Below are 14363 nucleotides of genomic sequence, written 5' to 3'. Positions count from 1 at the left end.
GTGTTTGTATTAGTGATTTGGATTTTTTGCAATAAAGTTAGGGTTACTACTCTTGACTGTTTTGTGAAATTGGAGTAACATCTGTAATTGAAATTTTAGAGTTGTCTAGATGGATGAGTATGCCAAGTGCATGAAAAAATTTATATTAATCTAATAGTACAGATAGAGGATATTTGATCATTAGTATAAAAAGATATCAAAAGTTGGCAAATTGGAATTGTTTAGGGTTTTTGCAATATCTGAAGATCTATAAGCTACAATATGGTGAATTTTAGTGTGCTAAGTTGAAGACCTAAAGGCAGAGCTACACACAAAGTTTGAATGAGAATTAATAGTTAGAGAAGGAGAAATTACAATTCAAAGTTCATTATTAACTTTCTAGGCGGCGATTAAAGGACATTAGTGTGGATTTACAGCTTTTTCTTGCAATTTGTAAATTGGATTGGATTGAAACTTCTTGAGCAATTAGAAGACTTATAGAGACACTAATGGTAGAAGTTTTACAATAATTGGATGGTCAGATTGAAAATTACAGCTTGCCAAAGCTCACTGTTTAGAGTTAGGATTTAAAAATTAAAAAATTAAAAATTAAAAATTAAAAAAATAATAATAATAATAATAGTACTAATAAAAATAAAATAAAATAAAATAAAATAAAACTAAAAAGTAACAAAAGAATTTGTGCTTATAATATCTTAAAGTTATTAAAAAAATAGTGTTTCTAAGCACTTTGTATTGGAATTAAGCTTTCACATTGAAATCCGAAATAGTTTGCATTTAGATGGTTGAAACCTACTAGACTACTTGGATATTTGCAAAAAATTGTTTTATCTTCGACAGCCAAATGCCTGGTGCATTCTCAAGCAAGATAGCTTGTAATATGACAATGAGGTAAATCCGATGCCACCATTGCATTAAAAAGTCTCTCATTAAGTAGAAGAACCACCATGCCGCTTAAATTTGTCAAATTTGGAAGAAAATCCAAAATTACTATTACTAACTTTCTTAAATCTTTTAGAAAATTATAATTCCAACTTCTAAATCATGTGAATGATTATAGATGTATTTGTAGGCTTTTAGTCAACCCTTATAGTAATGACTAACAACCTCTAAATTATTAAATTAACTAAGTTATTATTCTAATTTTTTAACTCTTATCACTTTAGTCCTAATTAATCTAATTCAAGGAATTAGGCTATGATTTATACCATCAAGGGTTGTAATGCTAAAAATTATATAAAACTAAATTCTACTTATATAAATCCTAATCTAACATGTTTAATTATCATAAAATAGGAAAATAAAAAAAATTTAAATTTTAGAGTATAATTGAGAGCTCACAGGGTTGAAATTCAATCACAAGTTGTACTTGATTAATAAATCCTCTAAACTTTGATCTGGTGCCATCAAACTTTTCGGATAGGACAATTCTCAGTTCTTTAACATTAGAAGGGTGTTCCACTATAGGAGAAGGGATATGATTTGGTGCAGATGTTGAAGCAGCTCTAATCATTTCTAAATCTTTACTTCCTACCAATCTTGTTCCTCCTTGTAGTGGTAAATTGAGTTGATGCATCGCAAGCATTAACTCTTTCAATTGCTCTTGCATTTGTGCCATTGCACTCTTCATTTCAGCAAGTTTTGCTATGATGTCACTTATAAAAAAAGATGTCTAATATTGCTTAAGACAAATAGAAGAGAGGACTTGAGAACAAAGAAAATACTAAGAACAATATCAATTTAGAAGAGGGTAATCTGCAACTTCTAATACGATTATGTCTTATCAAGAAAAAGGGGTAATCTACTATGAATCAAGATTAGACAAAGCTTTGATATTACAAGTGTGCTCTTGTCAATCTATCAAAGACAAGAACTTAATAAAAATAAATAAAAAAGTGAAACTTTTTTCAAAGAGAGATGAAAAAATAGAAATAACTAAATATGTATATTAAGAAAGAAACATGAATGGCTATTACCAAAAGACAAAAAAACTAGAGATCCTTGAAACTAGACTAGAAGCAAGAAAAGAATTGACAAGAGTGAAGATGGCTTCACTCTTGTCTCTATATATACTATCTGACTAGGGACTACGTGGCGATGTTCTATAGGACCTCTAAAAACGTGTTGATTTTGTACAACATATTTCTTAACTTGCAAGGCAAGTTTTCTATGTGGATGCCACATCGTTAGCTTGTTCTGCAAGCTAACAACATTGGTGGCACATGGTTAACTTGTTGATCAAGTTTCTAACCTACCAATCAAGTATATAGACTTGTAAAGTCAAAGCAGCGTCTATGAAGCTTCTAGAAAGCTTCTCTAGAAGATATTATGAAATTAATCTATTTTTATCTACTTCTACCTATTCATATCACCTGAGTAATAATTATAATAAATATATGTTCGTGACATAACTAAGACAAAGAACAATTATACTTAGGCTTTGATTAAGATGAAGAGCATATTCATTGCAAAGCATCCGCTACTGATTGTATTGACAAATAAGGAATTTTTACTAATATTATTTGTTTGCATTTAATGCTTGATGCATCAAATCATCTCTACTTTTAGTACATCAATAAAAATGTGTTAGCAAATCTTTAAGAAAAAAAAAAAAAAAAAAAAAAAAAAAACTACTCAATAGCAAAATGAGAAGAATTCATGCATAATTGAAACAAGATGGTTGGCACTATTAATGAGGCAACATTCAATACATCATGGAGTGAACTCCTTATCAAATATTCTATAAATATTTATAAATATTTTAATAAAACATAGATTATTCATAAAGAGCACTTTATCTTGGCATAGATAAAATGCATTTGCCACCTAAGTAATGTGGTGACATCTTGAGCAAAAAAAAAATTTACGACCATAAAATTATAGATGAGTATATCATTTGATGACTTAAGAGATATTTAGAAGAAGTTGATACTTACAATTCAATAACAAAAAGACATCATCTATTATTAGATTATATATGATCAAATATACATGATGATTGATCACCATAGTACAATGTGAGCAGCACTATAACATGAAATTTTATATTAAGCTCTCAAGAAGGTAGAGATGGAGATTGAAAAGGCTTATCACTTCTTGAACACTACAATCTTATATATAAGTGTATTTCATTGCACGCTTTGCTTGTCTTATGTACATATGATTTGTAATATTCTTATATCACTAACTAATGAGTTGACCATAGACTTTTTTTTTTAGCATTGGTGACTTAAAAAACTAGCAGCTACTACCATTGATAGACAACTCGAACTACTCAGATAATTTTTTAGAACAAATTGAAGAACATCATGAGCCGCTTCTATTGCATCAATAATTGATGTTACAAGTGTAAATTTTTACATTATTACAAGAACAAGTAATATATGTCTAAGATTCAATAATTGTGAGCACACAAATATGACTCAAAAAAGCACATGGACGATGTCTGAATAATAATATATTAAAAAAGCTATTGGCTTTTGAATTCAAACTATTGGCTCTTTTAGTAAGTCAAACTTATAGCCAATGATAGTTGAAAAAGAATGAATGTATAGTTGGCTCTTAATTTTAAGAGCTTGGAGCTTTTTATATTAAAAATAATAATAATAATAATAATAATAATAATAATAATAATAATAATAATATAAAATTAATATTAATTTAAAAAATAATATTCTATAATCTCAAAAATATTAAAGTGCTTTCAAAAAAAAGTTGTAGTATACCTTTTTTATTGAGAGAAGTTAAGCTCAATTATTATATATATATATATATATATATATATTAATTTTATTAAATTATTAAGAACATAAATCTATAAAACTTTAAATTGAATACATATTATAATATTACTATATACATCTTTAGTTAGATAGTGTATAAATATAGGCAAAAATAAAATATTTTTCATTCTTATTAATAAATATTTTTTTATTAGTCTTGTTTCAAGAGCCTCTAGTCTTCTTATCTTTTGCAATAGCTATTACAATCTTAATATTCTAACTCTCTCTAAATGAGTATTTATTATTTTTTAGTGATATAAGAGTGTATTAGTTCATTTTTTGTTTTGTAATTCATCTTCTTAACAATATATTAGTAATTAAAAAAAATAAGATTTAAGGTCTAAAATTTTAATTATAGATTATTTTTAATATAACTTTTTAAGTGTATAAAACTTTTGTAATAAGTATTGACAACCATATGGTATATCTATAGAAATCTGAAGATGGATTCTATATTTGAAAAGTTTATTAATTTTTTTGAATGAATATATTATCTTCTTAATATATTTCTATCTAATTCTACTCATTTTAATAGACATTCATATAAACAGTAGTAATTATTAAGATAAAAAAAAATAAGATAGAAGAGTGTAAAAATAAGTATGTTTAATAATAACTTATAGAAAAGCTTCATGGATTTGATTTTACAAGTGTTTCTAGATAATTTAAAGGTTAAAAATTTAGTCAACAAATTAGTTACATTTTGCACATAATAACCACTTGTTTTATAAATTGGCCAAATAGCACACATATTGAAAACATACCTTGGAAGTTAGACATACATCATATGACCTATAAAAAATCACTACATAACTCTTTAATTCAATAATATATATATATATATATATATATATATAGAGAGAGAGAGAGAGAGAGAGAGAGAGAGATAGAGAGAGAGAGAGAAGAACATGGCCTTCTTCATTTTAGTCAACACCTTTCTTGCTTCTACTATAGTTTCAAGAATCTCTATTTTATTTGTCTTTAAGAATAATCATTCTAGTTCTTTTTTAAGTATTCATCTTTTTTATTTCTTCTTTATCATATTTCTTCAATATACATCTTGTTTTATTTATTTATATTCTTAAAGCTTTTATTATTGATATTTATTTCTATTTATTTATATAAATATATATATTGGTCATAATTATAATTTTTATATTAACTAATATATTATATAGTTATCACAAATGTATACATATATATATGTATAATTAAATTAAAGAAGTTAATTATAAATACATAAAAATATATAAATTTACTAATATTTTATAGAAAGGTATATTAGAAGCTCTATAGATGCAAATTTGACTTTATATGTGTTTGTAAGTAATTGATAGGTTGAAAACTTGGCCAACAAATTGGCTATGTTGGTGGCTTTTGGTACAAGTTGGCCATGTGGCATATATTTAAGAAACTTGTTATGCAAGTTGGACATATGTTAAAGGTCCTATTGAATGTCACTGTGTAGCTTCTAATGAGATAGTATATATAGAGGCAAGAATGAGACTTTCTTTACTCTTGTCAATTCCTTATTTATTTTTAGTCTTATTTTGAAATCTCTAGTCTTATTTTTTTTTAGCAATAGTCATTCTAGTTTTAATATATTATACTATCTTTGAATAAATATCTATTCTTACTAGTCACACAAAAGTGTATTGAGGTTTTTGTTGTTTGTAATTCATGTCTTTGATAGTAACACAAAATATGCTCTTGTTGTTGATAAATTGACTAAACAATAGAATTATTCAAAATAGTTTATATTGTAAATATACCTTATATTATATAATTAAATTAAAAAACTTTGGCCAAAAAAGTAAAAAATATTACTCAATATCTATCATGCAAATATCTATTTATATAAAATTATTTCTTAACTTCACATCATAGATAGTATTATTTTTTAAATCATTATCTATAAAATTTAAAATTTAATAATATATTTTTTTCTTATAGATTACATCATAATCTAGTAGTTCAATTATTTTTGCATATATTTTTTTAAAATAAAATTTTAAAATTAATTTCAAATTGTAGATTGAATAGCAAAGAAAGATTTTTGATGTGTTCTACATCTTTAATACCAAATTTTGTACGTGCAAAAAGACCATTCTTTAATAATAATTTTAATACATGGTTGCAATATTATTCTGAAGTAATATATTCTTAGAAAAATTCATGATATTTGGACTACAAAGATAGGTACACACACAGTTACAAAATATATGTATATATATATATATATATATATATATATATGTGTCAAGACATACTCCAATTTTAAAAGTAGATTTTTTTTTTTACATTGTATAGTTTTTAACTTCAAATTTGAATGTTGTTTCTAATATGAAGATTATTTTACCTTAAACATGTTCATCATAATTTGCCCATAAATTTTTTACTTAGAATACACCATAATGTGGCATCTAATGAAAGTCACAGCAATAAATATGACGACACATTCCCATTTGAACATATATCAACATTGTTTAATTTTATGATGATTGCAGGTTGAATTATTTTATTACAACTTTAAGAAGACACATGTAACATAATGACTTCCGATACCATATATATATATATATATATATATATATATTCATATTTAGTGACAAACAAAATCGAGTACAAAATCTGAACACTCATAGTTCATTGATCCTTCCAACTGACACATAAGTCAATTGATAGAATTACTTTTTTATTGTGTATATTCATCCAGTCCTCTACATGGATGAAAAATCTCATTATCATTTGAGGTAGGGTTTATGAGAAAAGTATTGTAGAAGCACACAGATGTGCGTACTCAGTTTTGATTGCTTCTTCTTGCTGAATTTCGAAATTTCAATGTACACTCCTTGTTGCAAGATTTGAGGGCATTTTTTGTTTGTTGTGTTGCTCTTGTTGTGTACTATCTATAGTAAAAGTTGATTTTTCAATTGTATCTCTATGCCTCGGTTGTATGAATCATTGAAGCACCAAGCATTGGTGCAGCTTAGGAATGGTGTTTCTACAAGAAAAGTTGCAAACTCACTTGGAATGAGTCAATCTTCAGTAGCTCATCTCAGGAGGGAGATTAGTGGTGAAATAGAAAAGCAAAGAGGAGGACGTCCAAAGGTTTTAAGAGAGCAAGAGAAGCGACTTGGTGTGCACCTTATCACTGCTGGTTGTCTCAAAACCGCAAGTGCAGCTGCAAAACAATTTCGAGAAAAAACAGGTAAACACTTCTCAGACATCACCTTGATGCATGGTATGAGAGAAGCTAGTTTGGGTGCTTGTGTGCAACAAAAGAAGCCTCTACTTGCCAAAAGACATGTTCTTGCAAGGTTGAGTTTTGCTCATAAATACAAAAATTGGACTGTTGATGATTGGAGACGGGTTATTTTCAGTGATGAGACAAAGATTAACCCAATCAACTCAGATGGTAGGTCTTGGTGTTGGTTGAGAGAAAGAGAACGACCTGGACCTATACATGTTAGTCAAACTGTCAAACATGGTGGTGGTTCAATTATGATTTGGGGTTGTATGACTGCTTTTGGGTAGGGTGCTTGGTATCAAATTGAAGGTAGAATGGAGCAACATTTGTACAAAAAAAATTTAGAAACCTACTTGTAAAGTACCACACAGAATTACAACTTAGATCCTACTAAGGTGGTTTTTCAACATGATAATGATCCCAAACATACGGCAAAAAGTGTTCAGTTTTGGCTCTCTTCATAGCCATTTCAGCTCCTTCAATGGCCAGCTCAATCTCCAGATTTGAATCCAATGGAACATTTTTGGGCCCTTCTCAAACAGCGTTTAAGCCAAGTCACTCCAAGGCCAAGAGGTGTTCAAGAATTGTGGGAGAATGTTTGTAGTATTTACCCTAGTTTTGATGCAAAAGATTGTGAGAAACTATACAAAATTATGCCAAGAAGGATTTCAGCTCTTTTGGAAGCAAAAGGTTATTGGACTAAATATTGAAGTTTGAAGATTTTCTTTGAACAATACTGAGTACAAGATATAGTTGTTGATTTGACTTTGTAGAAGGATGTTTAGTTATCAATTTGATGTGCAACTTTGTACATGTGTACAAGATTGTGTGTATTATTCCATGTAACTTTCAGATTTATAAAGCAATCATTGAAATTTCTGTAATTGCTCTTGAAAGTTGGCACTTCAGATTTTGTACTCTGTTTTGTTTGTCACTGTATATATGCATAAAGTTTTATATATATAAATCATTAGACACCATGACACAATGCAGAAAGTATCAATGACGCGTCAGACAGTTCAGGTTTCACGCCAGCATATCCCGGAATACGTGTGCTGCTGTTGGATTGATTTGCTGAAAAATTTGAGAATGATGCTTCCACGCAGTTGTTATGTGCACTCAACTTCTGTGCAGACACCTTTGATTTTATAGAAAACATGGCCACACGTGGGTACTTGGTCCACCTTTAAATAAAACATAATAAACTAGAGTAAACTAGAGTGGGAATAAAACATGATCTCAAAACGAAAAAAAGTACAGTGTATCGGGCGGTTGACGTTCCCCTTTGCATTTCTTTAACATTCTTTCGCACGAACTTTGCAATGTGTGGACGTAACTGCAACATCCAATAGTTATGCGAATTGTGTGAATCATAGCGGAGCTCTCACAGTGTTGTCGGTTTTCTTCACCCTACATTCGCTGCACAATGCAGAACATGTGTTACTTCCTGGACAGACTTTACGTTGGAAAGTGGGCTGAAACATGAATCCTATGGGATTCAAGGTATGGAATGGATTTCCAATAAATCGTGGTTTTGTCCCAAAAGGAACAATTTCTGACGGATTGTTTACATCAATTATCTCCATACTGTGCTCAATCGTGTTGAACACACACAGCTCGTAGTTGCTGATTGGGGCGCAAATGTACTCGGGGTACACCAGCAGTCCCCGTCCACTGGGCCTCTTGCGTTGCACGATTTCTCTCCACGTCGCACCAGAAGGAGTAAGAAATAATTTATGAATGCAAATAAACACGTCTTTTCCAAGTTCTTGCTCGCTGTATACGAACACGTTATGGCCGCAGTTTAGAATTTGGGTTGTGGCAAGGTGTGCAACAGTTGTTTCATCCCTTACAATGACAGGTATTTGGGGCTTCATGTTATCATCTTGGATCCACCTCTGAATCTCCAAATCATAAAATAGTATTCCCCTTGCCCCTGTGGAGAGGATAACTACGCATAAGAGATATTCTTTATTTCTGTATCGGTAATAGGCAGCGTTTTGATACTCATTGAGCCCGAACTGGGGACAGGGTAAATCAGAATGCTCCGAACGGGTCCAAAGACTCGTTCTGGATGAATACTCCTCGGTAATGAGCGACAGGTCTCCTGTCCCAGCTGTAGCACTCCCAGCGACTACGACTTTGTAATGGTCCTCACCGTCCGTTCTCATGTGTATCAGAACTGGTTGCCGTGGGTGTCCCAATGGTGGAAGGACTTTAGCCTCCTGAGTGACCGGATTGCATACCACCAGTCTCTCGGGACCGGGAGATTTGCCTGTGTTAATGCAAATGAGACCTTCTGCGTGTGCCATTAGATGGTCTTTGAAGAGCTCCGGATCCGGCGATGGCAAGATATCCTTTTGAAAGTTGAGTGATGGGACTTGATCAAATTTTCTCTGTTTGGAGTCAAAACTATACCAATGCAAGTCGCCTTTATCGTCTGTGCTGAAGATGTGGGGACTGAAGTTGCCCTCAGTATCCTTCCCACGAACTTTCTTTCGCTCCTCAGGAAACGTCGGGCGACCAAGTATAAGCTTGCAACTTTTGTTAACACACCGCATGATAGCCACGTCACGGAGAGGAAGGTGACTGAAAATCGCTTCAGCCATTTCTTTTGGCAATTCAGCAAATTTAGAAGTGCCATTCTCTTTCGGGGACACCTCCTTTGTGTCAGCAGAACTACTGGCAGAGTCGTGTACAAATGATTTCTCATCATTGATAACCGATGGAGCACCAGTGATATCTGATGGTGCGTCTTTGTTCTCGATGTCAGCAGACTTCTCCTGTAACACTTCTTCACTGTGACATTTTGAATGCGATGTAGTTGTAGACCTTCTCTCACATGGAGAGCTTTTACCGTGGAAAGTCTCTTCGGAAACAGCATCGCCATTCTGGATGGTAACGGGCCCATTCGAGGCAGCAGTCCAAGGGTCACTCAAAACTTGAGAACTTGATCTGCTACTAGACACTCTCTCGATTGTACTCACGAGGACAGACATCCCTATAATCTCCTGTGCTCCCATTGTATGGATTTCTGCTTCCGATTGACATTTCCCAAACAAATGTCCCATATATTTGACAAAAACTAGAACTAATTTAAGTAGTAAGTTCAATTAAATAATCTTAACATTAATATTAATATCAAAAGACCCTAAAAGAAAACAGACAAGCCGAACTTTATTTATGTTTATATACCGATTGTTTCGACACTTGTCGCCTACATCATCACCCATGTCATCACCTGCGTTAGATTTGTTTTGGATGTGTTTATTGACACAACTCAGTTGACACATTGAGTGTGATTAAGACCAACACTACCAATGCTCTAATACCTCTCTTAGATCTTTCATGTGCAGAAGGAACTTGTGTAGCTCAGTTCTATGGTGAACTGAAGATTTAATAAAAAAACAGTAACTCACTCATTAGCTCGTGCGCGGGATGGCGCCATTACTAGCAGGGGTGATCGAAGCCTGGTAGACGGAGTGACACTGACACTGCTTCCCGAAGATTCTTCTAGGAATGTAGCACGCAGCGCTACATTGGTAATAGAAAACAATTTCTAAACTTTAAAACTTCAACAGAGACAAATACATAGATCTGATAATTGCATCTACGAAGGCGAAACAGTCAATGACAGTGCACAAAATACCAACGAACTGTTGAAAGCTTATGACAAGATTCTGAATGTGAAATGATATGGTTATCATACCAGTAAAGCAGTTGAGTTTTGGTCATGTGGGCTGAAGCTACACTATCATCCGATTCAACATTCTATTGAGAACGCGCTCGTGTTTTCTACGACGGGGTGGTAGGTTTAGCCGCACAAATCTATCCTTCCAGATTACCATGGGGCCAATCTGCCGATCACCATGGACGACGCCATCACTGGATAGAGTTCGCTCCGTCGAAGTCAACGCTAATAAAGAGTTCAAGAGCCTCCCCAAATACTTCGAACTAGTGCCACAACGAACCCAGGTGCAGAGACGAAGTGCCCTTTCGAGAGAAACTTGGGGGGGGGTATATATACTTGCACTCAGCGTCATAGAACCATATCGAGCGGGAACGTGGAGGAGCGCTGGAGGGAACGCGTGGGATAAGCAAGGAGCTCGGGGGACCTGGCGGAGCGAGCAGGGGAACGTGGGGGATCCGGCGGGGCGGGCAGCCCTTCAAGATATAATAAATTTGTTTTTAATAAAAACAAGATTTGGTACATCTGTATGTCAGAATACCTTAAACCCAACAACTTAAGTTTTTCAGCTATCTTGGGGGGAGGGGGGTTGATTGAGAAAAAAAAAAAAAAAAAAAAAAAAAAAAAATGGTGGAGAAATAAGGTTCTCATGTGCTCCAAAAGAAAAAATAAAAAAAGCCCAAGTGGTTTAATTGGTATAAAAATTCAAAGGGCTTTACACTTTGAGCCCCTGAACCAACATACAAACTTAGCCAAAACCATCCATAAAAATACATTGAACCACCACCTCTATCACACTAAACCACCAACTTCATCTAACCTTAGGGTCATGTATAAATTGTTTGGCCAAGGGAAGTAGTAACTCATCAATATTGAGTCTATTGTTGAGAATGGGTTTGTATGCATACATGCTCAAGGCTCGATTGGTCCATCCATTAGTGGCACCTATGTCATTTGATGTCATCATAGGTGCTACTATGACATCTAAGGAAAGAATGTTCATAGAACGAGCTCTACATGGCAAGAAGGTAGAGCCAAAACTAGTAGCAACAATGGCTAGTTTGGGCAAGTTTGCTTAGACCAATCCTACTTGTTTTGTACCAATTGAACAATTGTCTGTTGGCTTAAACAAAAGTAACACTGGGTTTTATACATGTCTATTGGCTTAACCAAAAGTAACACTAGGTTTTATACATGTCTGTTGGGTTAACCAAAAGTAACACTAGGTTTTATACATGTCTGTTGGCTTAACCAAAAGTAACACTGGATTTTATACATGTTTCTAGACTTAACTAAAAGTAACACTAGATTACATGGATAGGGGCTTGGCATAGAGATAACTAAGAATTTATAATTAATTTGATTATTGAGCAGTTGTCACCATCACATAACCACTGCTTCCTCTGACTCACTCAACAAAGGGTATGTAAATCAACTACCCCTACAAGCACCAAAAGAGATGGAGCACAAGGGATGGAACCTCACAAGGAATTCGACATTTATAATTTTAACCTTTTTGGATCCACTGCATACAGAATATCAAGGCATTTCAAGAAGGTTAGCCGATTTTGGTTATTGTTACATGGAATTGTGATGTGGGTTTTGTAGATCAAAAGAAATGATGCGGCTTTTAATGGTGTTTTTTGGTCTGTTGAGCAATTATATCACCATACATGGCTACAAGTAGTGGACTATGGAAGGGATGCATGGCTTAAAACACATGAAAACATGAGACGTAGACCACCCCTCACAGTGGATCACGTTCAACAATTTCGTCAACTATGGGGTATGAACCAGATGTTAGCAAGTTGGGTAGTTGACAAGCCAAAGTGGAAACTATCTTGGCAAGAAAGGTAATAGGAAATAGTTGTTTGTTATTATGTAACAAAAGGTTGTAGAAAATAGTTGTCTGGTACGATGTCAGTTCTCTGTAAACTAACATCCTAGCCAGACCTGGCTGGGAATATGTAACTTACTTTCATGCAATGGAGATTTTCTCTATTTGTATTTAAAAATAAAATAAAAAGTAAAGGAGGATTTTGTTTAATTTATTGTACTGTCCTTAATTCTGACGCATCAATTATTCAGCACCACCAAGACCTCCTCACACTCCCAACAATGCCAGAGCACCAATTGAAAACCAACATGGTTACCAGAATCACAACAATTCACAAGGAGAACCAAGGAAATGAACAGACATGGACAGGGATGCATACCAGGTTATGCTATTTTTAGGTTATTGGCATGTTTGGGCTATTATTATTAACCTTGGGTTATTGGATACTAAATAAAGCATATATGTTTGTTTTGAAATCTACCCACTTTCTTCATTTGAATAAATTCCAATTATTCGTGCTTTTGTAAGCCTGGTCTAAAAATTGTTTGTATTGCCTCAGAAGTAAAAGAAAAGCTTCACATAGCCAAAAGACCGGCTTTGACCCACTTCTTCATTACCGCTACAGCCCACCATGACTATTTTCTGAAATGCTATTCAAAAGTTCCAACGCAAACCAAATCCAGTGAACTCCAAGTCAGCCATGTGCATCGTCTTTCTATTTTCTATTTGACTTACTAGCTTCATACCCACACTGTTAAGCATGAACAATGGTTTTTGAATTACGACAGTGATATATAAAAACATTCTTGAGTTTTTTTTCTACGCGAGGTTGATGTCTGTGAGGTAAGCCAACACATTTGTCTTAGTGGAAGAAGACGAAGAATGGTTGGCTGTATCGGATCAGACATAGCTGATCATTTAAGATCTAAGAATAGGGAGACTTTAGTGTCAGACAGTATCGGTACAGACACGGATAGCCACTCAGAAAACAGTAAACTAACTATAGCAATAGATGTGACCAGATTGTCAGCGCCCATCTGCGTTTACCTATTACAGAATCATTGCCTGTATCTGAGGTGACATCCATGCAGGTTTTCTATTCTTTAATAATAGTTTTCTTTCCTTTTACGACAACCATCAATATTCCGAACTCCCTGTAGAACTAGTGGGGACACAATTTTCTAATAAAATCACAAATTACGCGGGAGATGATTGCCAGTGTAAATGTGGTAAATGTATTTTGGATTATCTTTAAAACTCTTGTTAGGATGAAGTCGTGAATGTAATATTTTAAATTTAACTTGTGAGAGAAGACGTGTTAATAATTGTGTTTGAATGTGAGAATTTTTCAAACGTTTCAAATCCATCCAAATACAGTTTGACAAAGACACACACAAGTGTGCCTTGACAAATTCTACCCTTATTCGTGTTTTGATAAAATTTAATTTAAGAAATTTGAATCTATCAAAAAACTATATGTGTATAATCTAAAACTAAACTATACCAAATAGTGCAGACTTATGTGAAATAATTTGTTGGACATTAAAATTGAAAGTTAAAACTTGGTGCAGAGCACATGTGCATAAAAAACATATAAAGATTGCATGTGAACTGGAAAGCAGGTGTGCATAGTATGTTGTCAATCTTTGAGATCAAACTTATTCAGTGGGTTGAATATCATGGATCAATCAACTTTCATGAATGAAAGTGCATATATATATATATTATTAAATTTGTACAATTCGGAATATGATATAACAACATATCATATTTGCTTTTTAATACATGAAGATGTAAATACATTAG

General features: G+C 33.1%; 1 protein-coding gene across 2 annotated transcripts; it reads right to left on the bottom strand.

The window, feature by feature from the left end:
* Positions 1 to 8071: 8071 nt before the first annotated feature.
* LOC112280769 (uncharacterized) lies at positions 8072 to 11012 on the bottom strand. 2 transcript variants are annotated; one of them, XM_024516578.3, is made up of 2 exons: positions 10742 to 11012; positions 8072 to 10249 (listed from the first exon to the last, which is right to left on the bottom strand). In XM_024516578.3, exon 2 carries the CDS (start codon positions 10101 to 10103, stop codon positions 8403 to 8405), a length of 1701 nt encoding a protein of 566 aa, XP_024372346.1. In that variant the 5' UTR covers positions 10104 to 10249; positions 10742 to 11012; the 3' UTR covers positions 8072 to 8402. The 2 variants fall into 2 exon arrangements, with proteins under 2 accessions (XP_024372346.1, XP_073389912.1); XM_073533811.2 differs by having other exon boundaries at positions 8072 to 10566; positions 10742 to 11008.
* Between the last annotated feature and the right edge of the window lie 3351 nt (positions 11013 to 14363).

The sequence above is a fragment of the Physcomitrium patens genome, chromosome 4 (genome assembly GCF_059467195.1).
Source record: "Physcomitrium patens ecotype Gransden chromosome 4, ASM5946719v1, whole genome shotgun sequence".
In the NCBI taxonomy this organism is placed as follows: Eukaryota; Viridiplantae; Streptophyta; class Bryopsida; order Funariales; family Funariaceae; genus Physcomitrium; species Physcomitrium patens.
The sequence above is the reverse complement of the archived record's forward strand: the minus strand, read 5'-3'. Positions and strand labels throughout refer to the sequence as shown.

Coding starts and splice junctions, on each gene's coding strand:
- LOC112280769 (XM_024516578.3), bottom strand. CDS start 10,103: ATGGGACATTTGTTTGGGAAATGTCAATCGGAAGCAGAAATCCATACA.